Here is a 25,130-nt window from a genome sequence, read left to right on the forward strand (position 1 = left end):
AAGAATCAGGAGTTTTGATGATTTGATTTGAATTATTGATTTTATGATGTAAATAAATATAATTAAGTAGAAACCTATGTTCTCGTATTCATATTTCAGACGTTTTCTAGTGTCTTTGTTTCTAAAGAAAGACCGACAGCAGGATTTCTCAAGGGTTAAGAAACAGAAACAGAAACAGACATACACACAAACAAAGCCGCTCAAAGTATGTTCTAGCCTCTGTGAAAGTTTTTTTTTAAAAATTGCAAACTGTATAACATCTTTTTTTTAATATCCAGAAAAGTAAGATAAAACATGATATCTGGTTTGCTCTGGTGGAATGTTGAGCTTCATTTGCACTTCTGATTGATTTAATGATAATAATTATTAACCTACATATTTATTTGACAAATCACGAGTGACGAAGAATGATCGGTATAACTTGCTTGAACGTTAGCAGTGGTGATATTGTGTGCATACATCGCAACTTCAGCTTCAACAATTAAGCTGTCAGGGAGCTAGTTATTAGTTTTACTTTTGTTTTCTTTTTTTTCTGGTCCTGTTATTGTTTTCATGTTAATATGTGTGTGTGTGTGTGTGTGTGTGTGTGTGTGACGTCTGTTTTGAATATGTATGTTATAACTGAATATTCGGCAAAACGATTTGTAACCAGAGAATTGATGGGTGAAATGAAAGTCATTTTGTGATTACATATCCCTTTAAGGTGCACTGTAACTTTCTTGTAATGTCAAATTAGTTTTTCTCCCGACATCTTTCGGTTTACTGATAAGATGAAAATGTGAATTCCTCATTATGAGAGCAATGATACTGTATAGTTCTTACATAATTTGGTACATTATTACCAAGCAAAATGAATAACATCAACGACAGCAACACAGCTGCAGGCAAATCCTTCAAAGAAACGCACCACTGGAAGCATAAATGTCGATGATAATATATTATTACTTTTAACAATATTTTCTCTCTGTGTTTGACAATAGTCCCTGATCAGTACTAATATATAAATAGAAAGAATATATATAACTCTGAAATCCATAACGGTAGAAAAATTCAAATCTGGTTTGGAAATCAAATTTGATTTATAAATATCACCTCTATGATTGCGATCGGTGCAAAGGTCATTCACACTCACATCAGACCTATCGGATCTTAGTTGATATCTATAAGATAGACTCCTTTATTATCTTATTACATGATCTTAACGATTCGACATGACTGCTCTGAAGTTGGCGGAAAGAGATAAGAATCTGTTTTCAGCAATTACAATTTCTTGATCGGGGAAAAAATCTGGGTTTTGGAAGTATATTTAAGATGCTTACAAACAAGTTATATATATATATTTTTTTTTTCAGCTACGAGCTAAAGGTAAAAGAATAATATTGTGTATCTTTTTTTTTTCTTCAACCAATTCGTCAGTTAGAGTTCGCAAAGAGTGAATAAAGAATTGTTCCTCCGTAGGTATAACTTTAGTATCGTTTTTAAATGCTCTAACAGCTGTGCACTTTTGCATAACCAGAATGAAATACCAGGGGATGGGTGTGAGTATTCTAGGAAATGACCTGAACTGCAATGCCCGTCTCTTTCCAATCATTTATTACACCCGATACACTACTGTACCACCAAACGTATGTGGTCAAAATTGTATACTGCCGCGCAAGAGTCAAAATGACACATGCGATGTCAGTGTTCAAATATAAGACTGATAATTTTGTCCATACTCTACTTCTACAATGAAAATTGTATGTGAGACAAAGATTGTGATTTGTCATATAAACACATTCAGACACTTGAACGTAAGATACTTTAAATGGTTGGCATAGCTTTAGGTGAGATGAAGGATTCAGATTTTAACTTTTTGCGAGATGATAAGAAATAACTTATGGAATATAACATACAATTTTAAGAGGAATTCAAAGTCTATTTGATGAAAATCGGTTCTGAAATGGCCGAGATATCACAAAAAAAAGTAAAAGTGGTCCTGTAATAAACGGTTTGTCCAACCTTTTATTAGGATACCTCTTTGTCTTTGGATATCTGAGCCATTTCAAAACCAATTTTCATCAAGTAATCTTTGAATTCCTCTCAGAATTGTATGCTCTATGATATATCAGAAGAGGTTTCTCATCATTTTCATCATCTCTTAAAAAGTTGGAAACCTGAAGCCCCATCTCATTATCATTATTAAAATACCTGTAAGTATGACCCAAACAATACCATCCCTTTAATGAAACATGTTTCCTTCAAAATTTCTAGTCAAATTCTCTTTTACTTCATTTCACCCCTCACATCGTGGTACCAAATTCATAGATTCTTGAGTGTTGGAGAAAGTTTTTAATGGTATTCGCTTTTCGTTCTACGTGCCACTATCACATTCGTATAGACCCAAGATGTATTAGATGTATTCACAGTCAACGCCATGGTAGACTCTGACCGGAAGTGTGGTCGGGTCCGTGAATTCGGTTACCAGCAGGTACTCCCTGACCTCGGCATCGTACAGCTCGTCGAAGGTGGCCGGGTCGCGGGCGAGCACGAAGAGCGAAAGCGCGCGACTGTCCGTCACCACCGAGTACTCGTATTGGTCGTTCACGATGGGGCCGAGCTTGATGATCCAATCTGAGAAACGAATACGACGAAGATACATGAATAAATGAGCATACACACAAAGACCGTATCCAGTGCCGTATATCAATATACGGCACTGACCGTATCAGGGCAATTACCCCCTCTGGTACTGGTTAGTGATAAGGTTAGAGCAATGATTAGGTTCAGAGTTTTAGGTTCAGTGTTAGAGTTTTGGTTAGGGTTAGCTAGGTTTAGGTTCTGGATTTAGGATTAGGGTTAGGGACAGGGAATGGTCTGAGTAATTGCCCATGCAGGGGGTAATTGCCCTAGACCCAACCACACACACACTCACACACACACACACACACACACACACACACACACACACACACACACACATATTATCTTTATAGAGAGGTAAATGAGTAGCCCAATTAAAAGACGAATACACGAATGAATAGATATCTCTAAAATATTCATCCTCACTAAACTATTACAATAAGTTTCTACCACTGTCTACGCACTTTATCTTACTTCGGAATACAAGTCAAGGGAATAAAATATCTCTCAATATCTCTTACCATAGAATGCAAGAACAAAGGATAATAACATTTTCTTTCTTCATGAATCTGAGTCTCTCTATACTTGAACCACCAACAAAAGCAGATTTCGACTACATGCAAATGAGATTGCAACCAACAGAGCGACTTACAAGGGGAAGCAGCGGGCACGCCATCCAATTCGACCAAAAGTTTGCCCGGTTCTCTCGGCAGCGGGATGTAGGCGAAGCCCTCGATGATGTCAGACTTGCCGTCGCGATTTTTGTAGGCATTGCGGACAGTGACGTTGGTGTCAGAGATCTTACCGTCTGTGGATTTCATAATGAATACGACAAGCAAACCTAGATGTATCGTTTAAGAATATATTCCTTGATAAGAATCAAATGCAACAACAATGGCTTTTCAATCCCAACTTACTAAGTAATTCCGGTCTACAAAAAATTATTACAGTTTAGGGCTTTTTACACTTGCGTTTCTTAACCCCGGACTTTCTCTGACCCAGGACTATCGTTAGTCCCGTACCAATTTTTTCAGCTTTTTACACTCGCCAATTAGTCCCGTACTATCTCTTGTCCGGGGCTAAGGAGAAATCTGACCTTTTTACACTCGTATTTCTTAGCCCCGGACTTTCCAAACCACATGAATATTCATAATCACGCTGTGTACTGTACACGTACACGCACGCACCGGCAGCACTTGATTACCTCGTTTCTGATTGGTTAGTGAGGGTCGGACTTCGTCTCCGTCGCTTAGCCCAGGATTATTTTTTCGTTCTGTTTACACTCACTTGCTTGGCACCGCAATTGCGGTGCTAACCCCTGCTATTTTGCAGGGCCAGATAGTACCGTACTATCGGTGGGGCTAGCCCACTTTGGCAAAAACGAGTGTAAACAGAAAGTGGGCTAAGGATAGTCCCGTACCAACGGTGGGGCTAAGGCCCCCCCCCCCCCCCCCCCCCCTTAGCCCCACCGTTGGTCCGGGGCTAAGCAAAAATTTACAAGTGTAAAAAGCCCTTATGACATACCTAATGTAGAACACTGTATCAAGAGAGATATCAAGGACGATGGATGTCATTAATGTGTGCAGCCTCAATAACGAAATACAGTATCAGCAAAGGTCTTGTTTGAGGATCAAAATGTCATGGGACAATTCACTTCAGACTCACAATCTCTTTGAAATGATTTGATAAAAAAAAAATCAAACTTCGCCAAACGGATAATTTTCTGGGATGGTATAATTAGATTAACCGATTAGATTAATCTTAATCATAATTGTATAATTGACAAGTTTGAATGTTAGATATGTATGTTGTCGCCATGTAATTCCATTCACAGTCTTTGTTCTCTCTTTTTAAAGATGCATACGTGATTTGTTTTTAACGTCATTCACATTATACCATACTCGATAAAAAAAAGTCTTACAGGTTGCTGTAATGCACTCAGCCCCTCCTGCTCCAGTGAAGAAATCAGCCCAGTAATCTGTGTACATCTGCAAAATGACATAAAAAACATGATAAACTGTTTTAGATTCGAGGAATGGAGACACGAAGTCAAGAATGTTGTACGTAAACAATGGAAAACAACATATGTCATGCGATATCAATGCCAAAGTGATTGTGATGATAACAATGACACCGCAATGGTGAAAAGATACCATACTCTCGATGACAACTTAAGATAACAGTCATGAAAGCAGTTATCGATCGGTAGAGACAGAGAAGGTACCTAACAAAACGATGACGTAAACAAAATATAAAGAAAAGAAGGAGAAAACAAATCCGTATGTACGATTGTGACTTCAGAAATTCAGGCAACGTCTTTCTGACAGTATGTAGAAATAGGAACTGATTTTCTGTTTTTTTTTTATATACCATTCTCTTGTTTCTTATAATTATGTAGCTTCATCGTCTTGAGTCACATGAGCAATTATTGATTTGTGCTATGCAACATGATGCAATTTTGAAGAGAAGGGTGCACTACGAATGTGTGAAACTGCATGGGTTGGTTTAGTATAGACGAAGTATATAGTGTGTTATTTTTCATTAGGCAGCTTCAAGTGCATGAACAATATAGTGTTGCTAATGAAAACATCCAAACGAGGTGAAGCTACAAATCTATAGCTGCCCGTAAAAAAAAAAAGAAATTAATGCAAGTTTTTGGTTCGTTCTTGATACGAAGCTGCATCTTCAAACGGCTAAATTAGAATATAAACAGGCCTGATATAACTATTATATAAAATTTCATTGGGTAGAATTGCTATGTAAAAGTTGGACAGTTACTGTCATGCATGAAATAAAATCATCGAGCCAGGTCAGGCAAATAAATGTAGTGACACTGAGGAAATTATCTACTAGAATATCTAGAGCCTGAAAAGTATGAAGAAAGCGTCCGTCCTATCAGGGAGGTGAGACGCTTTTGTCTCACCTCCCTGGTTCTATGCACTTATGGCGTGATCTCCTGACATCACACTACGTAATAATGCCTACTGCCTTTTGATTGTCTGATATTTCTCCGTATTACGCTTTAAATTCTTCATGCAGCAGTATTCTCGTAATAATAAAGAAAATAACTCATAATAAAAAAATGAATAAAAATGTAGACATCAATCAAATGGAGTATGATGTACACTAAAACGTGTTCTGGGGAAACGATTAAAGCAGTAAAAGAAATTAAATTCTAGGGACTTCGATTATTCAGCAATTGCGTTTATCAGTTGCAATTTGAGGATGTTTCGACGGACATCGTTCGTCGTTCACCTCAATATGACACTTACTTGATACCACACTCCAACGTATTTGTTCACATCGATGTCGTAGACAGTTCCTAGGCCTTGGACCGAGGGCGAGAGACACAAAATGGAGCCAAATATGGCCAGAAATGCTACACCGGAACGAAACATGATAGATTTTTTTTTTGAAGGATGATTTGATGCAAAGCTACAAGTCAAATTGTCGAGATGAGGAAAAGGATGACATCCACGCGCGAAGTTTGGTGGACACTTACTTGTGTAGGTCTGTTGGGCGGTGGTGGATATATGCCTTGGTAAGAATGATATAGCATTGATTAATAAGTATGGCGATATCAGTGGGGTGTTCGCGGACTTTAACCCTAACCTCGCGAACTTAAACTAATTATCACGACTGACTTCTACGATGAAAGGCTGGTAAGCTGTATCTCATCCCCAAGGAAATATACAGGACGGGGTAATAATTTTGTCTCCCTGTACACCTTTACGAAGTGTGACTGGAGCTTCCTTCGACAAAAATTATGATAAATACTGCTTAAGAGAAACTTTGGGTCATCTGTCAGACCACATGTCTCAATTCTCGTCACACCCATACACCCTAAAATGTGGAATTCAGTCCTGCTGAGTATCTATTAAGTTGGTGCTAATCATCTGCAACCTGCACTGATAAGGAGAAGCAAATAGGCAAACAATTACTTCTCTTTTTTTTTCCTGTGCACGAAACTTGAGCATAAGGATTGAGATACCTTCCTGGCCTCAAAGTGATAACAGCTCCGGTGATAGGTTCTCATGAGTCAACCTCGAAATACCTTTATCTGGTTAATTATCAACGCTATCCTGATTATATGGGTTAGAGATCCAATCTGTTATGACAAAGATTAAAGTATACAAAACAGTTATCAAACTGTTTCAATAATACGAGGATAAACTCATAAACCGATCTTTCTTCCTTCGATATTAATAATGACTCCAAGAAGAAGCGTGCACCAATGCGTGAGGAAAGGATTACAAAATTATATTGACTTGCCTCTTGTTAAAGAAAAAAAATATTCATAGACAAATTGTCGGGATGTAATGGAGCCCGAAGTAATCACATGTCACAAAAATGATAACTCATATCGTTAGGAATGACTGCAAATATGTTTTATAACATGTTCAATTTCAAGAGCAGATGACTTAAGGGTGTATCTATTTTGATGAAATTACAGATAGTCGGTCTCACTGTAAAATAATTGTAGTTCATAACTGCGATATTAGCACCTAAGATAACAAGCCATTGTTCTGTACGTGCTATGTTGAACTGATTCTTTAAAACTGTCTAAAATCACAAAATCGTATTTCCCCTTTTTCAGTTGCTATTGAGCATCAACACAATATAGGGCTTTTTATTTACATAATTGATAGTTCAGTTCAGTTTAGTTCGTTTTCATATTTTTCAAAAATAAACAGTACGTTGATGTAACACAAAATACTAACCGGCACAAAGTACTTAATATCAAAAAGCACATTTCCACTGTCCAATCCGGGAGGTTGCGTTGTTTTAACATTCGCGTTGCAGATCTAAAACTCTCTGTTCATTAAACTGTACGCACTTGCAAACTATTACTGTAGTGTAACCTGTACTGCCCCACCCTGATGGCAAAAGAAAGCGAGCGACAAATTCGATATTTCTTTGAAATAAACAATTTGTGGTGCCGATTAAATTGATAATCATCATCAATAAAGAAGTGAAATTATTCCATTGTTACAGAAAATAATAAGGTTATACCCGTACTAGAAGCGTCCTCTTACAGCGGCAGGCCTTCTTCTGCACATTTTTACAGGAAATTATTTACAAATTTGGTAAAATTATATATTTTGATAAAGAAATCAATCTAAGTCTTTTCTCCCTTGAATCATGTACATTGTAATCTATATAATTATCTATGTTTTCTATTGTATTAGTGAAAAGAATTCTGATTCATGTAATGACATTATGTTGAAGAAAATAAATCAAACAAACAAACAAACAAACATTTCGCGACGATTACACAAAGCCACCACTTAACATTGGTTATCAAAGTTATGGTGATTTTTCTCGGGCTGAATAAAATTTAACACTATTATGGTTGCAATTCTCACTGCTCTGTTGCGTTGCTTTGACACAATTTTGACTTGACTGTATTCTGATTAAAGAAAATAGCTATCTTGATGTAGTATATGCCACGGAAAAGTGGGCTATTGCATATACAGTTCAGTTCGAAATGCTATCGCCAATCACTAAATTCGTGCAGTAAATACATGCATGAATTCAAAACGAAGTGAAACCGATAATTATTCTCAGGTACGATGCATGAATTTTATTGTGGTTTCTTTCGTTATATAATTCAGTCGTCACCCCATGATATGTCTTCTCACATGAAGCGTTGTATCAATTAAACTCACCGCAGAACACTCTCCAGCCTTGCTTCTAAATGACGCTATATTCTTGATAACTTCGTAATTTGTTCATTGCTCTATCAAATCTTATACATTTCTGCTCCTCTTGTAACGAGCCACATTATTTTTTGTAAATGATCGAACACATTTTTGTTTGTTTCTTTGTATCTTTCAATGACGTGGTTCTTGCTCTTAATGTTTTATATGCCTGGTATGACGTTACCACGTTCATGGTTTATACTTTTAACTTGAACCAAGCTGCATGCAATGTACGTTGTAATCACATTGCTCCAAATTGGCTTTGAAAGGCAAAAACAATATGAGCGCTACTGATTTAATCACTATATTGGTGAATTTCAATATTACACTGCATCTTTATCGGCGAAAGAGCTCTGTGTTTTGTGGAGTTGACTAGCAAACTCCAGATGTTCAACGACTAATTCACTTTAAGCATCTCAAACAATGTAGAACGGATCAGCCAAGATGAGAACAAGATTAACAATTTCGTAACTGAAATGCACGTGGATCATCCACTGTAAATTCTCACGGCTCACTCCAAGTTTTTAAAGCTCACGTTTTCTAACACGTTTTCATACTTGCACTATCCTTTGATGTGAAGCTACGAATTGCCAATTCATTTTTTTTTGCTCATATATCGCTCAATACAGCTCAAGCAGAGTGATGACGTAACAAATTGCATGAAAATTACATAATTTGAAGCAAAAAATCCTATAAAAGACGCGAACACCCATCACCCAGATAGTCACTTCTAGAGGTCCACAAGGAACATTCAGCTCTTCTGGAGACATCCACAGCTTCTTCTCTTCTGCTCAAAGAAAAATCTCCAAGACAACCATGAAACAGACGCTGGCAGTCGCTCTCTTCCTCATCTTCGCCGTTCTCGGTGGACACGCTCTGGAGGTGGTGCCCGAGCTAGATGCCACTGCCTACGTTGGAAGATGGTACCAGGTGAGACTGTCAAACTATCTCGATTTCTTGAAGACTTCAAATGCTTTCATTGATGAACGTAACTATTTACGTATTTTTATAAATTGTGCTCTCCTAGTATCTTTCGTACACCTTAGTTTAACAAGGCTTTTTCCCCATTGGAAATAAAATAGGAATGGAAGTATGAGTGGAGAAAAAAATCGAAAGACGTTATTAGCAAACGAAATTTGAAGTTATACAACTTTGTAAGTTTACAACATTCAATGTAATGGACTGCTTTCGTTTGACAGGGAAGAAAAGGAAGGACATGCGAAAGTATTAACTTACCAGCATGACTTGCTATTATTGATTTTTTTTTTGCACCATAGGTTTACACAAACTACTGGGCTGATCTGTTCTCCAACGTGATGGAGCCTGACTGCGTCACAGCTGATTGTAAGTAGAGTTATCCTCTTAATGAGATCAAATATTGACCAGGAAAAATTGTCTGGCTTTTGCCAGTTGGCTTCTGGGGACTTAAAGACAGAATAAACTAAAATAAAATCGCCACAAAATAATAACTATGAACTGTAAGCAAACTGCTGACATCTCATTTTTCAAATGCGATCCGACACATTAATGCAAATTTGTCTCTAGTAGTAACTGATGACTCTGGCATTGAATAGACATATTGGTTCCACGTTTGTCACTTGGATTGATTTACATGGTGGCTATGAGACCCATCACCACTTTTCAGTCATAAAGTTGGGCAGAAGGGAATCGTCATCATTCAAATTTTGAAATAATTACAACCATGTCCGAATGTGTTGTAATAATTCGCTCTTTTAGCGGGAAAATGTCGTTTCTATGGGCGTTGTGCCCAGCTTTAGGCTGAAAAAAAATATGTTGAAGCGTTTTAGTACATGATAATTCTAAATTGAGGAATAGGAAGATGTGAGACCCGCCAATCGCTCAAGAAGAAAATCGTTGGTGTATTTTTTTTCTGTTCTTCTGTAACGAAGACGCCCAGATCAACGCCACTTTCCTGTCCGTCTACAACGCCAACTACCGGTTCGACGAGAAGTACACGGATGACATCAGCGGCTACGCCTATATCCCTGACCTGTCGACACCAGGCAAGCTCAAGGTCGTTCTCGAAGGCGTTCCCGTGGAAGGAGATTGTGAGTAAAGACAGAAAATGCAAAGCAGAGCCTTGTTCGCATATAGTATAAGTCTTCTCTCAACATGCTGACCATATTAACAGCGTCTTGCTGGCTTGTTTTGTTAGTGATGAAGAGAATGTTCCGTCTTTCGTTCCATAAAACAAGGTAGAGAAATAGCTTTTCTGCCTTGGTTGTCATGAGCAAAGGGGTTATGTACATGTTGGACATTTAACAGATGTTTCACAAAAAAAAAAGGCTGCAATGAAAAATAAATCATACTCAGTATGCAGGAAAATGAAATTTAACAAGCTTGTTAAGATTTCCTCTCTGGAAGTGTATGCTGAAGATCGTATATATGGGTGTCTTTTGTTTTTTGTTTTTTTTTTTTGTTTTGGGGGGGGGGGGCAAAGGAAGTGGAAGAGAAAAAAATACCAACATCATCACAACGCAATCCTCCGTTCATCTACAGATTGGATCTTCGAGCTGGGACCGAAGATAAACGGCCAGTACCAGTACAGTCTCGTGACGGACGGGGAGAAGGCCCGTCAGCTTTTCGTGCTGGCCCGCAACCCTTCCCAGTTCGCCCTGCTGTACGAGAAGCAGGTGCTGAACTCCGTTGCCAACGCAGGCTTCAGGGGCCCGCTGAAGAGGCCCTACGCGGTTCCTCATCCCGATGAATGCGTCTACCCACCCACCGCTTCCCTGTAAATGAGCATCGGGTTCCTTCAATGTATAATTCAAATTTATTTATTCCCGAACCCACGTCATTGCTATTACTCTAATTATTTATTCTCTATAACCAAGCCGTGTTTGATCACGGGGCCCTCTTTTCTCATATTGACTCTCTGACTTCAGCGTGTTATCGTCTTTTAGCTAGTTCTGTTTCGTATATGCCCATACAATTTTCGTAAAAGCGTATCCTAAAGTGTTGCTATCAACAGGTCTCTGGGTCTAAACTAAAAACAAATGAGGTTCTCATTGTCAATTCTCTCTAACGAAAAAACGTGACAGTACACAACTAAACAAATCATTATGTCAATGTTAATGATCTCATCTCTTTTTCTTTGGATTTCTCCATTGATGGTATCTCAACTATTCAGATACAATATGTTTAAATCTTCACAAAGTGGAATAATCATAAGCATTTGGAAATTACTTTTGAGAATTTTCCGTCGAAGGATACTTGCTCATTCTGGATATATTAAAAAATATATTTACAGTAAGATTAGGCAAATAACTTTCTGTTTATTACATGCCACGGAATTTTGTGTTATTTATTGAATAAAAGACGACTGTACAACTGCATAATCAATGTTGAGTACATTTTCTTCCTTCATAAGCCAGAGTCCACTATTGTATTGATCTCTTTGCTTGTACACACACACACACACACTCTTACACGCACACACACTCTTACACGCACACACACGCACACACACGCACACACACACACACACATATATATATATATATATATATATATATATATATATATATATTATATACATGCGTCGGAGTGCTTAAGTATAGACATTCATGAGGATATATAAATATGTGTGTATGTATGTATGTATGTGTAAGGAGAGAGAGAGAGTGTGTGTGTGGGGGGGGGGGGGGGGGAGAGTTGAAACAGAGAAATAATCAAGAGATAAGTTAAGAACACCCCAGCATAACAAAAGTGTGTGTGTGGTTTTTTTTTCAAAGAAAAGGGGTACATGATAAAGCCGCATCGCTAGGAACTTATACATATTTTACCAAGAGCTGTATGAAGCATGTTCAAAAGAAATACTAGTATAAAATGTTATCAATTTTTTTTTTTCAACACCCAAGCGTGTTATGAAATCATATAAGACACAAAATCTGAACACTCTGCTCGAAATTTTCCGATCTGATTTTGGGTCTTCTGCGACGTTCATAATAATGTTCAGTTCCGCAACTAACTGAATTTGATTTCAAGTGAATAACTATATAATTAACTTCACCACTGAGCAGTTTCATAATGTAGTGCGTTTTTTTTCTCTTGATGATTATGGAAGGAAGACATAATATTCGATGGAAACAAGAGTGTTAGAGATAATGTTACAAATAAGAAAACTGAAGCGTTACACATGAACTGATCGTAGTTCTTTGAAATAAGTTTCAAAATAGAATACGTGCAACGTGAAAGCACTGTACAGCTCAGGACTAAACATGACTATACGTCAAAATGAAATATTTTTCATTGACTTCTGCACAACGTTTGCATAGTATGGTGTACTCTGTTTAATTTGTTCTTCTCATAATTTTTCTTCCTGTGTTAAAAAAGCCCAAAATGATGTTTTTCTATCATTAATGGATGATTTCGTGTCAAAACATATTTCCTTTCCTTTTGTGAGCCATTTCAGTTACTTTTATGTGTGTTTCCTTTGAAGGTATATAACTGTCGAGCTAACACGGCATTTTCAAAAAAATTATTTTCTTTATCATTGTATTTTATTTTTTAACTTGACGAAACTCTTTGTTCTATTTATTTTTCATTATATTCTTAAAACTAAAAGAAACAACAAATCAGTTGGCTTCGATATAGGGTTTGATGATTGTAGAACGACATAATTTTATCAAGAAAATGAGTTACGTAATGTGCACTTGCAGTTAGTTTACTCTGGTAGAGAGTAGTAGTTTTTTTTAATAGAGGAAGGCAGAGAGAGAGAGAGAGAGAGAGCGCGAAGGTGCGAGAAAAAAGAAACGTTATCCTCTGTAACAGAAAAGTGTTTTCTCTTCAACATCATGGCTGTGTTTGCTGTGTGTAGTGTAATAATATATTAGTACAACGTAAACATTATCGAGTGTGTATGTGTGCCTACGCATGTTTCCCACTATGCAAATGTCGTACAAAAACAAATGACTTTTTGTACTCAGTACAGTTCATCATGGTTCTGCCTTGGACTGCAATTTGTTCACCTTGTATAGCGCTCAATTTCCTGACATCGTTAAGACACTAATGGTCTCACTTGCATGATATATGCAGATGATAGTCAAATAGTGTCAGGTTTATCTGAGTTCCCTTTAAAGTAACAGAAAGATGGCTATATATATATACAGTATGTATATATATATATATATATATATATATATATATATATATATAATGATAATAATATCAATCACTGCAAAATAACATCTTTACTAGTCAATCAAAAACAAGTAACTTGTGAATGTATCCGAGACTGAGGTAATTCATTTTTTTCACATCTAGATTCTCTACCACTTAACTTAAGCCTTGTACACAGTTGTCACTGTTGATGTCGTAAACATCAGTGCACTCAATACTGCTCGCAACCTTGGTGTCGTCGTGGATAAACATCTATCAGTGTTTCATCACATCACCAACCATCACGATCTCTTGATCTGCAATCATTCGCAAACGGAAGAAATCCGGCAATTGAGCTTTATCACAAATCTGTAGAAACAGTGGTTCACTTCGTAATGATGTCTCACGTTGATGATTTTTATGTCCTTCTTTATGGTAAACCAGAAAAAAAAAAGAGGGGGGGGGGGGGGGAGAAGAATTCAAACGTGTTCGGAGAATCCAAAATGCAGTAAGCAAGGCTGGTAACAGATGGTCGTTCTATGCAAAGATTCGATTTCCTCAATCTCTTAGATCACCACTGGTAACCCGTTGAGAAACGCATTCCCACGTGCTTCAAAACACTATGCACTTTATACATAATCTCTCTCTCCCTCCGTATACGTCATATAAATCAGAGAGCTGGTGCACCTGTACACTCCTGTACGCACTCTTAGATCATCTCCACATCATCTTCTTTCAATCATGCCTTTTAAAACTCATACGTAATTATAGCAATTGATCTTCTTCAGCATCTGCTCCTGTACTTTGGAATTCTTTACCACTGGAAATAAAATACCCTGACTAGAACAGTGTAGAATACTATTGTTCAAGTCTGTCTGGGAAACTCATCTCTTTTTCAGAATTGTAACAATTTATTTGAATTCATAAGTAGTGTGATTTTACTTGTGATATGAATTCTTAAATGTAGGCCCACATGTAGCTATTTAACAGTGTTATATGTCGATATGAAGCGCGTAGAACATCTTTATCATAAGCTACATAAATCACAGTTACACTTCAATTACTCCACTACGCAAACACACAAATCAGCACATACAGTATTAGCATGCAAACACTTAGTTTTAGTACTGTTACCTATAGATATTGGAACATTTCTATTTCACTTCACTTTTGGTGCTGATAACATTTTTACGTTCTTCATATTCAAATTATAGAAGGACCATTTCTGAACCAGGAGTATACATGTAGCTGCAGTTGCCATGTTGCATTTGATATTTCTCAAGGATGGCCGTATATTCCAATTCAGTTTATGTTTATGTAAACATATATAATCTTGGTTTTATAATTTCATGTCAATCAAGAAGATTTTAATGACTCAACGGAATAACTAATACGTTGACTTCAACCATAATTTGACTTTGTCATTATCAGCAACTTGAAAACCTATTACACACGTGACGGGACACACAAATTTAAGGATCGACACAACGCAAAATAAAACAACTAGGACAAATCGTCAGCTGAGACAGTTCCCTCGGGGAAAAAAAAAATGTAGCAGATTTCTGAACCGCACACCAAAATCAAAATACTGGATGACTGATGAAAAGGGTGAAGCTGGGAAAAGAGATAGACCTCAAAACAACTACATGTCTACCGCCGAGGCCTTCAACCGTGGTAAAGCCTTTATTCCTGTTTTCCATTTGCATCTATTTCATTTCCAACAAAAAAGAATAGAATTTACAGTGAGACATTTCGATACACATATTTACACAAAATAAATACAACATTGTAACAAAAGAAAATACTGTGAACTGAAATACAATGAATTTTATTTTCACGACAATTTTCATGACAAAACAAGATTGTTAGAAATTGAGAAGGTGGCTGAAAAGCGGAGTTTGTATTTTGCAAACTGCCATAAACAATAAGTACTTTAGTACCGGACTAACAAACTATACGAAAATTGCCTAAAAAAGAAAGACAAAGAAGAAGAAGAAGAAGAAGAAGAAGAAGAAGAAGAATAAACACATATCACACCACACACAAACGAACATGAAGAAGCACCTCTCTTGTTAAAAAGGAAAAACAAACCAAAAACAGCTAAGCGTAAAAAGAATATCAACAGGAATAGGCTACAAAGTCAGGGGAGAAGGGCAGAGGAAGAGGAGTTGAAGGGTGTAAGCCAACACACGTAAGGCACGACATTTACAGGCTCGCCGAGGTGTTGAATACTAGCAATCAATTAAGAATTTCTAGATGATCAAGAAATCATCAGCACTGCCGATAATGGGAAAGGCTGGAAGCCGTGAGAAAAGAGTTTAGATTAAAACGATAAGAAATAATCGCAACAAATTCGCAGTAGCTGAAATTATACAAGGGCAAGACAGGAAGGATCTCCGTTTTCAGACCTTTGCCAGTGCAAAATTATCGCCGCAAAAAGGAATTGCAACGTTTGTTCAAAATCTTGTAACCAATGAAGAGGAACAGCCTGCCATTATAATGCACATCGTCAGGGATATATGAATTATAAAAACCATAACGCAAGATGGAGTTCTATGACATTTGTAGATTTTCAAATGATTATACAGATCAGGACCATCAGAAATTGACTCACATAACACTTTATCAACTTAAAGTCATGAGTCTACGAGGACATCCTTAATTACGTAATGTCAACTGACTTCTTAAAAGCCTTATTTTCTTTCGCCCTTCTCTAACAAAATGCCAGATGACGATTTCACACGACGATAATTCCATAGCGTAGGACTATTTTTCAAAGAAATAAGTAGACACGGTATTATGAAATAACCAAATAAGATGATAAGAATAAGAAGTGGTCAAACAGACCTCAAAACTTACGCAAGGCATCATTCTCTTGCAACATGGGCGTGTTCATGCCCTACTCATCTCATGGGTGGACACGTGTTCATCTTCCGACAATTCATGCCAACTCTGGTATAAAAACTGATAACTTGGACGTTCCGTTCCATCACCACTGACACCGGCTCCAGACATTGTCGCAGAGACACGCCCTAGAGGTACAGAACTCGTCACCACACGCACACACTCACACACTCGCCGCCAGCCATGGGAAGGATGATGCTCCTTGCTCTATGCCTTGTCGCCGCCACCATCGGCTGTGACGCCTTGCACACCGTACCAACGCTTGATGCGGGGGCGTACATTGGTCGCTGGTATCAGGTGAGAACAGAGAGTGCATTCCTGGATAATTTATCATATCTCCCCTGTACTCATTTCATCTCAATAGTAGTCTAACATTTGACATGCCCGACATGATTATTGGAAACACCAACATTTGTGATGACGTGCATTAAAATTCACGCTCCTGATTTTTTTTTTCTCGCCACTTCCTTGTGGATGCTACTCTGTTTTGTGTCCTAATTAGTGTTTTCCGATTACAGATACACCGGTAAATGAACAAAATGTGTTCTTGTCATTTCCCGACTTCTATCGCGCACACCGTCAAGTAATGCTCGAAGAAATTCTCTTGGATCTCTTCCTAATTGTGTCTAATTTCAACAAAGGTACAAATGGACCTTCTCAACCAAAAGTTAATAATGACAAAATATCTGAAGTGGTCTATCTGAATATGATTTTTTTTTTTTCATCAAGACAAGACAAAACGACTATGTATAAACTCATATACACCTTGACTAGGTGCTGCTGAGTCCTATTTCATAAAAGATGTTACTATAGCAACTCTTGCTGGTATGGCAACTTCCCATATAGCAACGGCTAATCAGAAAGCTGGATTCTTGTCGTTACCATGGTAATTGCCATTCCAGCAAGAGTTGCTATCATATCAACAGTTCATAAAATGGGATCCTGGCCCCAGGTCCTGGTCTTACATGGGACCAGTCGTGTGTGTATTTGGGGAGGATCACTTTACCGAGTCATGCCCCCTGGTCTTTGCAATGAATGAATGTAGCGGGATCTTTTACTTGTGTATATGGCTCTCGAGAGACCCCACAGTTTATATCATAGAGGGACAGAGTGTTTTACCCTTTACTTGAGGGGACTGCATGGTAACACACAGCATTGCTCAGACTCTTTGGGCTTCAAACCCGAGACCAAGCCCGATTGATTCCAAGACACATACCCTTAAGAACAGAGCCACCTCTCGGCCCTTACCTGATAAACCCATATCATTTGAAAGACTACTTGCAGGCAATTGCAACCTTTACATCATGAATTTTGTTCATCATCTCTTTTTCTTGACTATTCTCTTCTACCAGGTTTATACTAACTACTGGGCTGATCTGTTTTCCGGCGTGATGGAACCAGATTGCGTCACGGCCGATTGTACGTGTAATCAGATGTTCCTTAGATTACCAAATTAATTTAACGCCAATTCGTGAAATCAGTTTTCCCCGTTTGTTTGCTTGACAATCAAACTGGAGACCTCATTGTACGTACATAACATATTGTTAAAACCATTATAAAAGAATGAATCGTTAAAAAATATCTTAATAGCGAAAACACTCCCCACAAATACAATATTGTATGATTTGCTGTTATAGTCCTATATATATATATATATATATATATATATATACGATAGAAAGAGGGAGAGAGAGGGAGAGAGCAACAAAAGAAGAGACTCAAAAAGATTTATATGTCGGTATTTACTAACAAACTTGATGTCTCGTAACCAGACGGACTCGTCAATGCAACGTACGTGACCGTGTATAACGCAAATTGGCGGTTCGAAGGTAACTTCACCGACTTCATCACTGGCTATGCCTATATCCCCGACGTGTCGGACCCGGGAAAACTCAAAGTCGTTCTGGACGGGGTTCCCGTTGAAGGAGATTGTGAGTTTTTTTTTGTTTTTTTTTGATATTTCTTTTGTTCTTGAATTTCCATCTACAAATTGTCACGTTGTCATTCAGGACTGAATATTGATGACGTCTTAGGAAAAACCATCGAGGGTGGCGATACACGTGGCATGACGCAATACAGACATCTTACTGTCAATTAAAATGAAAGAATTGCTTGGCACACCGGTGGAATTAGGATTCATGGGCGGTGGAATCAAACAATTAAGATAGACATCAAAAAATCAAAATGTGATAATCTACATAATTCTTGTTTACTCTTCCCAGAGTTGACATGATAAAATCTATTTTCAGCATTCGTTTTAGCATTTTCTGAATTCTTGTTACCAAGACACTTGACACGTGTTCGCCAGGCAACTTGATTCTGATCTCTTTCTTGATATTATGTAAAGGATATATGCCTAAGTAACACTGATGAGATACTTAAATTATTTTGACCGAAGAATCATTTGCTCACATACCAACATTCATGATATTAACATTGTTTGATTCGTAACCTTCATTAGAATGTTTTTTTTTTTCATTAAACAAAGTCCTAATGGGGTACTGAAAATTCTACCTGACTGCATCGTGATAAAAAGTATGGATGCTCTTTCCCTGTGCAGACTGGATCTTCAAGCTGGGTCCCATCGTGGAGGGGCAGTACCAGTACAGCCTTATCACCGACGGAGAAGCGGCCCGTCAGCTCTTTGTGCTCGCCCGCGACCCGCAGGAGTTTGCCGAGCTCTACGACAAGGAAGTGATGGAGTACCTACCCCTTCAAGGTTTTACCGGCCAGCTCAAGGCTCCCTATGGCATCACGCACAACGAGGACTGTGTCTACCCGCCAACTTCTTAATAAGCACGCTGCTATCAACAAACTGTCTTTCCATGAATTAAAGATTAAAAAAGAAAAACCTCATCAAAGAATCTAATGACTTATCACTATGCCTTGTCCCCAGAATGATGTAATGGCGTTGTTTTACAACTAACTGTTGCATGTTACGATAGTTTGCAAGCAGCTACCAGGCTTTGCCTTTTCCCATCTAACAACTTTCAGGACTATAGGCTTCGTGAAAGGTGTTTGGAGAGTGATGCACAAGTAGACATTAACTCAATGGAGCTTGAAACGTTTCTTTGTTTTCGTCAAAAATATGACGAAAAATGACCAACTTATGGACGCCAATAAGGCCAATGAGTCATCCTATCCATGGAGAAGAGAGAAAACAGTAGTACAGTGCACAAGTGACGAACTGCAGATGACGCGACGAATGTATGTCGAGTATTCATAAATTCGAAATTTTCATCAGTCATTTCAGCCAACCAATTCACTGTCATTGAATCTCTTTGGCGCTCACGCAGTTTAGATAGTAGTGCAAAGCATGAGGTGGTATTGAGGCTAGCAGACACCAAAAGCAATTGTTCAGGGCCCCATTTCATAAAACGTTGATATGATAGCAACTCTTGCTAAAATGGCAATTGTCATAGTAACGAAAAGAATCCAGCTTCCTGATTGGCTGTTGCTGTGGGAAGTTGCCATTCCAGCCAGAGTTGCCATCCTATTATCTTTTATGAAATGGGGCCCAGAACAGCATCATCAGTGGTTTGATAGAGGGTTTTAGCTAAGATTGTTTTACTGTGTATAGCTGATGGGAATTGGGCATGGTAGAACTGAATGAACATGCCTGAAGAGAGAAAATTAACAATAGTCCCATTAGTTCTTGTCAGTTTGAAGTCCTATATCATACAAAAGAATGAATATTACGTATCAGATAACAGGAATTGGACAGCAATACAATAAGACAATGATTATTATAATGAGAGTTGCATCTTTTTCTTATTGAGACGATGTCATACTGTTAACATTTCACTGTTCATACTTATAAGGGGCCCGTTCTTTAAAATTATGGTAACTTTACTATCAATGGTAACTTTGCAATCAGTAGTCAACATCAGTGATTTCACGGCTTTGATTGGCTATGACATATTGTTGCTATAGTAGTTAAACGTTGGTTACACAGTTACCGTTAACTGTAAAGTTACCGTGTATTTTGTAACGGGGCCTGTATTTATTGAATTAATATCATGTTAAAAAAAGAACACTTAAACGACTGTTTCCACGGTTGTGCCTTATTACAGAGTTATTTTTAATCTTTCTTCTAAGTGATGGAATGTGTGAGAATGCGATGTTTACTGTCACTGGCTGTCTTGAGTAGTTTCATTGTGGTTGTACATTATGACAATTTCGAACTCAGCCCATGTACATGATGATTCTTGAACATAAATAAATAAATAAATAAATGAATAAATAAACAGATATATATATATATATATATATATATATATATATATATATATGCATTAAAAGCAAACGCCAATTAGAAACTCCGGTGTCATTTGAAAAACATACGGGAATAGAGAATGTCGTAGGAAACGGGTTAACAGTGAAACCGTGAACCCCATTTGGACAGACGTTTGTATTGGTCAATGTTTGGTTCTCTCGAAGATGCTACTCCTTGCATTGATTTGTTCTGCTCGATATTTATTGTGTGTGTGTGTGTGTGTGTGTGTGTGTGTGTGTGTGTATGTATGTGCTCATTCAAAGATCAATCGTGTCATTAACGAGAAAAAGCAATGATTACAATCTACTCTCACATCATGGACATCTAGATTTACAAAACCATGAAATGCATGATGACATTACATACAGTTACTGAAATGCAACAAATTGATTATATTTATTCATATTACAAAACTCTTACAGCAACACATTGTGAGCCAAATGCCCAGTCGACTGGTCAATAGAGATATAATCGTGGTCACCTTATTCGCTTATCTATGAGCTTATCTACTCCACCCATGGGTCCTGCCGGCTTAAGTAATGCGACTGATTGTGATGTCAACAAGTGCTCTACTTCCTACCTAGAAGAGGGATCTTATGCATGTATATTTAATTGTTCCTGCCACCATTGGTCCAAGAGCATCGTAAAGCATAACGCGAGCAAGGCAACTCTGTACAAAATGGCGACCACCAGGGCCAAGGTTCTTTGCTTTCTGACTCTGTGTTTACTTGGGAGCGGGAACGCAATTCACACAGTATCCAGGCTGATTCCTGAGCAGTACGTCGGAAGATGGTATCAGGTAATAAAGTCATTCATGAAATGTTACGTTATCACTCTGACGCGTTTATTGATAAAAAAAGACAATGATGCCAGGATGATATTCAATATTCAAATGTATATAGCTGTAAATTTGTTGACAGCTCAAATGCAAAGTATCCTTATTTCTTATTCAAACTTGATGATTTCCCAATGTATGTACAGTGTATGTATGTATGTATGTATAATGTGTGTATGTATTATATACGTAGACATACTATGCATATGTAAATGAATACATAAATCATATTTCGCAGAGTATCATGAATGTACGTAGGCTTTATTACTCTAAAGTGTAATGCCTGTGTATATGTGTGCTGGAGAAGAAAATGAGAAGCAATTAACATCATGATACATTTGATGGGCTGGTGTACATGTTGTAAAGAGCACTTCACAGTGAACCGAGGCAGAATTAAAGCTTAAGGTATCACTATCAGCTAATGTCTTATGTACGATTGCTCGAAGAAAAAAAATCCCACTCAAGGGTAAGAATTTTAGATATATAGGCACCATTTGTCACAGAGGACTAAGTTTAAACAATTAAGGGTGAGGTATAAAATCTCTTTCTTCATTCAAAATGCATATAGAAGCATGTGATCATAACATTAAATCAAATTGTAAAAATTACTAAGTGATATGAAATGTCATCATGATATAATATCTCTTTTTCAGTGATGAATGTAGAGATATGTGTAAATATTACGTAACTACTATGTATATGTGGCACTGGGCCGATTAAAACTCCTTATTACTTCCCTCATACTGTCTTCAAAGTCCATCGATCATCGATCAATTTCCAAGTACACTTTCAAAGGGGGAAAACTTTTCTTATGTGAGTTTTGATCTCTCTCAGAATAATCCATTGATGTTGTTTTCGTAGGTCTTGACAAACGCCTACTCCGATTTCTTCACTGGTGTTGCGGAACCAGACTGTGGGACGGCTGACTGTGAGTATAAACTTACTTTCTATTCATTGTTTCCTTCCTTTCCTGCCGTTTTGTTTCTTCTTTTCCCCTTTGCTCCTCTTGGGTAAGGTCATCTGTTTGTGATTTTCTTTGACAGTTAAAACGTCCTACACCCTTTGTAATCATCAACACAGACATAAATTCAAGTAGAGAAAGAGAAAGGCAACACTTGTATATCCTCTGACACGCCTTCAGAGTGGATTTAGATATCCTCTTTAGGTACTGTTTCAGCTGAAAAGAAAGGAAAAACTTTGCGACAAGAAAGTAACACATTTATCTTCATGTTTTCCTTCGTCTGAATATAAAAGCTACTACCCAGTCATACAACACAGTATCTATTTACTGGTATAGTTAATTTGTCGTTGCCATGTATTTTCGAGAGTGTCTGATGTAAATAATATTTCTATTGGTGCTTCGTTGATAATGTTTTATCTCTCCAAGTTGGGATTTGAACTTTTATAATCATATTGTGACGTATGACATGAGTTTTCGGAAGACGCCATAAATTATGCTTTTAGGTAAGGCTAACGGTTCCATTGTTTCCTGGGGGACATGTACATATCCCTATACAAACCCTGTATCTATACGCGCAGTCTTATAGAATGGATTATATCATATATAATATATATATGTAATCTGCCTTCAGACACGCTCGTCAACGAAACATACGTCACCGTGTACAACGCCAACTATCGGCTAGACGAGGGCTACACGGATGGGCTCGGGGGTTACGCGTACATTCCTGACCCGGAAATCCCTGGGCGCCTCAAGGTGGTACTGGATGGCGTATCTGTTGAAGGAGATTGTGAGTTTATCTTCTCCCTGATATCTTACATTATTGAGATCGCAGGAATGTTGATGCTTATTAGTAAGCTAAAATGGTCTGTGTCTCTTTCACTTTCTGTGATGAAGGCGTTCGCTGCCTTGACACAATTTTTTTCCGTTTCCTAAGAAAGAAACAACAACAACGCACGTTTATGATCTTACATAGTGTTCCTATCTTTTCACCAAGGTGTTTATGTCCACCGTAGCTTAATTTCGCCACCTACAGTTCAATTGAAATAACAGCTTCTTATTCTTCATATTAATATATATATTCATTTTCAGGAAATTGGGCTTTGAGGGTGATAGGATTACGATTTTGATGTGGGTTTCAGGAATGGGTTGGTGGTAGTGATATGTGGTAGTATATGATACAAGAGCTGTTGCACCCTTCTTGATGTTGAATCAATGATGACGACGAGGAAGGTGCTATAATCACAACAACAGTGCTGATTGAGGTAGTAGGATTAATACGACAACGATAAAGGGATTGTTGAAACTAGTTTACAGAGCAATAATGACAAAATCAGCAGTTTCTCCACATGCTATATAAGTATTCGAGAACGGTTAACACTGGATTACGACAGCTGATCACAATGGACTGATAAAGTTCATACAAAAGGGTGAGATGTCGACGATTATCTCAGAGAAAAGGGAAACATAATCATACAAAGAAAAAAATAAGAATCAAGGCGACGGGGGGAAAGAAATAATGGTAACAATGATAAGAAATATAAAGGGAAATAAGACAGAGAAGGAATAGAATGATAGAGAAGAGGATATGGGATGAAGAGGACTGAAGAGGGAAGGGGGGGGGGGGGAGGGGGAGAAGAGAGAGGGATTTATAGTGGGCCACCTTTTTCAACTATCCTATCAATCTCTCTTTAAAGGACAAGTTCACCTTTATAAACATAAGGATTGAGAGAATGTAGCAACATTAGTAGAACACATCATTGAAAGTTTGAGGAAAATCAGACCATCGGTTCAAAAGTTATGAATTTTTGAAGTTTTTGTGCAGTACCCGCTGGATGAGAAGACTACTGCAACGCATGAATAACTTAGATGTCACATGCGTACAACAATATAAGGAAAATATAAAGAGAATTTCACAAAATTCCATCTTTTGAAAAAAGTACACATTCCCCTGACTCCTTACCGACAAATGTTATGGGTAATATCATTCCCCCTGCCTTTAGAAAGAGGCAAGTCAAGTGCTCTTTTATCATGCGAAAAAAGTGAAAATATGTTGAATTTTCTTTTACATTTTCTTTATACTGTTGTACGCATATGACTCACAAGCTGAAGTAGTCTCCTCATCCAGCGGTTCCAACACAAAAATTTAAAAAATTCATAACTTTTGCATCGATTGTCCGATTTTCCTCAAACTTTCACAGATGTGTTCTACTGATATTGCTGCATTTTCTCAATCCTTATGTTTATGAAGGTGAACTTGTCCTTTAAGACTGGGTGTTCAAGCTTGGCCCTACGGTGGAATCGAAATACCAGTACAGCCTGGTGACGGACGGACAGGACGCGCGCCAACTCTACGTGCTCAGTCGCGACCCCGCCCAGTACTACCAGCTATATGACTTCGAAGTGCGGGAGTACGTGGCATTACACGGGTTCACCGGTCAGCTGAAGTCGCCATACGAAGTGCCACACCCTGCAGAATGCGTGTACCCACCTAGTCCGGAGGAGTGATGTTTTGCACCCCACTCCATTCAGAATCTCTCATCCTCTGTCTGAATGTGTCAGCTTTGAGAGGGGAGACACTACCGTATTGTGGTACAGGGCTTAACATTGATTTTCATTTGATATTAAAAACCTTGAAAATATTTGAATCAATGCAATGATGTCGGGCAATATGTGAAATTCGTTAGATGAAAGAAAATGAAATCTTAT

At 37.9% G+C, this 25,130-nt stretch overlaps 4 protein-coding genes across 4 annotated transcripts; 3 read left to right on the forward strand and 1 right to left on the reverse strand.

Annotated features, from left to right (window-relative positions):
* Positions 1–2,392: 2,392 nt before the first annotated feature.
* Positions 2,393–6,084, reverse strand: LOC139711482 (apolipoprotein D-like). Its single transcript, XM_071623360.1, has 4 exons — positions 5,895–6,084; positions 4,544–4,610; positions 3,275–3,430; positions 2,393–2,613 (listed from the first exon to the last, which is right to left on the reverse strand). Exons 1-4 carry the CDS (start codon positions 6,018–6,020, stop codon positions 2,393–2,395), a joined length of 570 nt encoding a protein of 189 aa, XP_071479461.1. The 5' UTR covers positions 6,021–6,084.
* Positions 6,085–9,140: 3,056 nt separating this feature from the next.
* On the forward strand, positions 9,141–11,083 carry LOC139711466 (outer membrane lipoprotein Blc-like). Its single transcript, XM_071623344.1, has 4 exons — positions 9,141–9,254; positions 9,602–9,668; positions 10,235–10,393; positions 10,845–11,083. Exons 1-4 carry the CDS (start codon positions 9,141–9,143, stop codon positions 11,081–11,083), a joined length of 579 nt encoding a protein of 192 aa, XP_071479445.1.
* Positions 11,084–16,532: 5,449 nt separating this feature from the next.
* LOC139711476 (uncharacterized) lies at positions 16,533–19,142 on the forward strand. Its single transcript, XM_071623353.1, has 4 exons — positions 16,533–16,646; positions 17,702–17,768; positions 18,122–18,280; positions 18,910–19,142. Exons 1-4 carry the CDS (start codon positions 16,533–16,535, stop codon positions 19,140–19,142), a joined length of 573 nt encoding a protein of 190 aa, XP_071479454.1.
* A 2,162-nt stretch (positions 19,143–21,304) lies between these two features.
* Positions 21,305–24,929, forward strand: LOC139711467 (outer membrane lipoprotein Blc-like). Its single transcript, XM_071623345.1, has 4 exons — positions 21,305–21,424; positions 22,322–22,388; positions 23,053–23,211; positions 24,691–24,929. Exons 1-4 carry the CDS (start codon positions 21,305–21,307, stop codon positions 24,927–24,929), a joined length of 585 nt encoding a protein of 194 aa, XP_071479446.1.
* Positions 24,930–25,130: the final 201 nt, after the last annotated feature.

Source organism: Diadema antillarum, unplaced genomic scaffold, assembly GCF_040938485.1.
Source record: "Diadema antillarum isolate AM-2024a unplaced genomic scaffold, OU_Dant_1.0 seq00001660_RagTag, whole genome shotgun sequence".
Classification (NCBI taxonomy): domain Eukaryota; kingdom Metazoa; phylum Echinodermata; class Echinoidea; order Diadematoida; family Diadematidae; genus Diadema; species Diadema antillarum.

Excerpts from the sequence above, each read along its gene's own strand:
- LOC139711482 (XM_071623360.1), bottom strand. The coding sequence starts at position 6,020 with ATGTTTCGTTCCGGTGTAGCATTTCTGGCCATATTTGGCTCCATTTTG. Across the intron at positions 3,431-4,543 it reads TGAGTGCATTACAGCAACCT|ACGGTAAGATCTCTGACACC; the intron begins GTAAGACTTTTT and ends TGAAATCCACAG. Across the intron at positions 2,614-3,274 it reads CGTGCCCGCTGCTTCCCCTT|ATTGGATCATCAAGCTCGGC; the intron begins GTAAGTCGCTCT and ends TTCGTTTCTCAG.
- LOC139711466 (XM_071623344.1), top strand. The coding sequence starts at position 9,141 with ATGAAACAGACGCTGGCAGTCGCTCTCTTCCTCATCTTCGCCGTTCTC. Across the intron at positions 9,255-9,601 it reads ACGTTGGAAGATGGTACCAG|GTTTACACAAACTACTGGGC; the intron begins GTGAGACTGTCA and ends TTTGCACCATAG. Across the intron at positions 9,669-10,234 it reads TGACTGCGTCACAGCTGATT|ACGCCCAGATCAACGCCACT; the intron begins GTAAGTAGAGTT and ends TCTGTAACGAAG.
- LOC139711476 (XM_071623353.1), top strand. The coding sequence starts at position 16,533 with ATGGGAAGGATGATGCTCCTTGCTCTATGCCTTGTCGCCGCCACCATC. Across the intron at positions 17,769-18,121 it reads AGATTGCGTCACGGCCGATT|ACGGACTCGTCAATGCAACG; the intron begins GTACGTGTAATC and ends TCTCGTAACCAG. Across the intron at positions 18,281-18,909 it reads GGTTCCCGTTGAAGGAGATT|ACTGGATCTTCAAGCTGGGT; the intron begins GTGAGTTTTTTT and ends TTCCCTGTGCAG.
- LOC139711467 (XM_071623345.1), top strand. The coding sequence starts at position 21,305 with ATGGCGACCACCAGGGCCAAGGTTCTTTGCTTTCTGACTCTGTGTTTA. Across the intron at positions 21,425-22,321 it reads ACGTCGGAAGATGGTATCAG|GTCTTGACAAACGCCTACTC; the intron begins GTAATAAAGTCA and ends TTGTTTTCGTAG. Across the intron at positions 23,212-24,690 it reads CGTATCTGTTGAAGGAGATT|ACTGGGTGTTCAAGCTTGGC; the intron begins GTGAGTTTATCT and ends TTGTCCTTTAAG.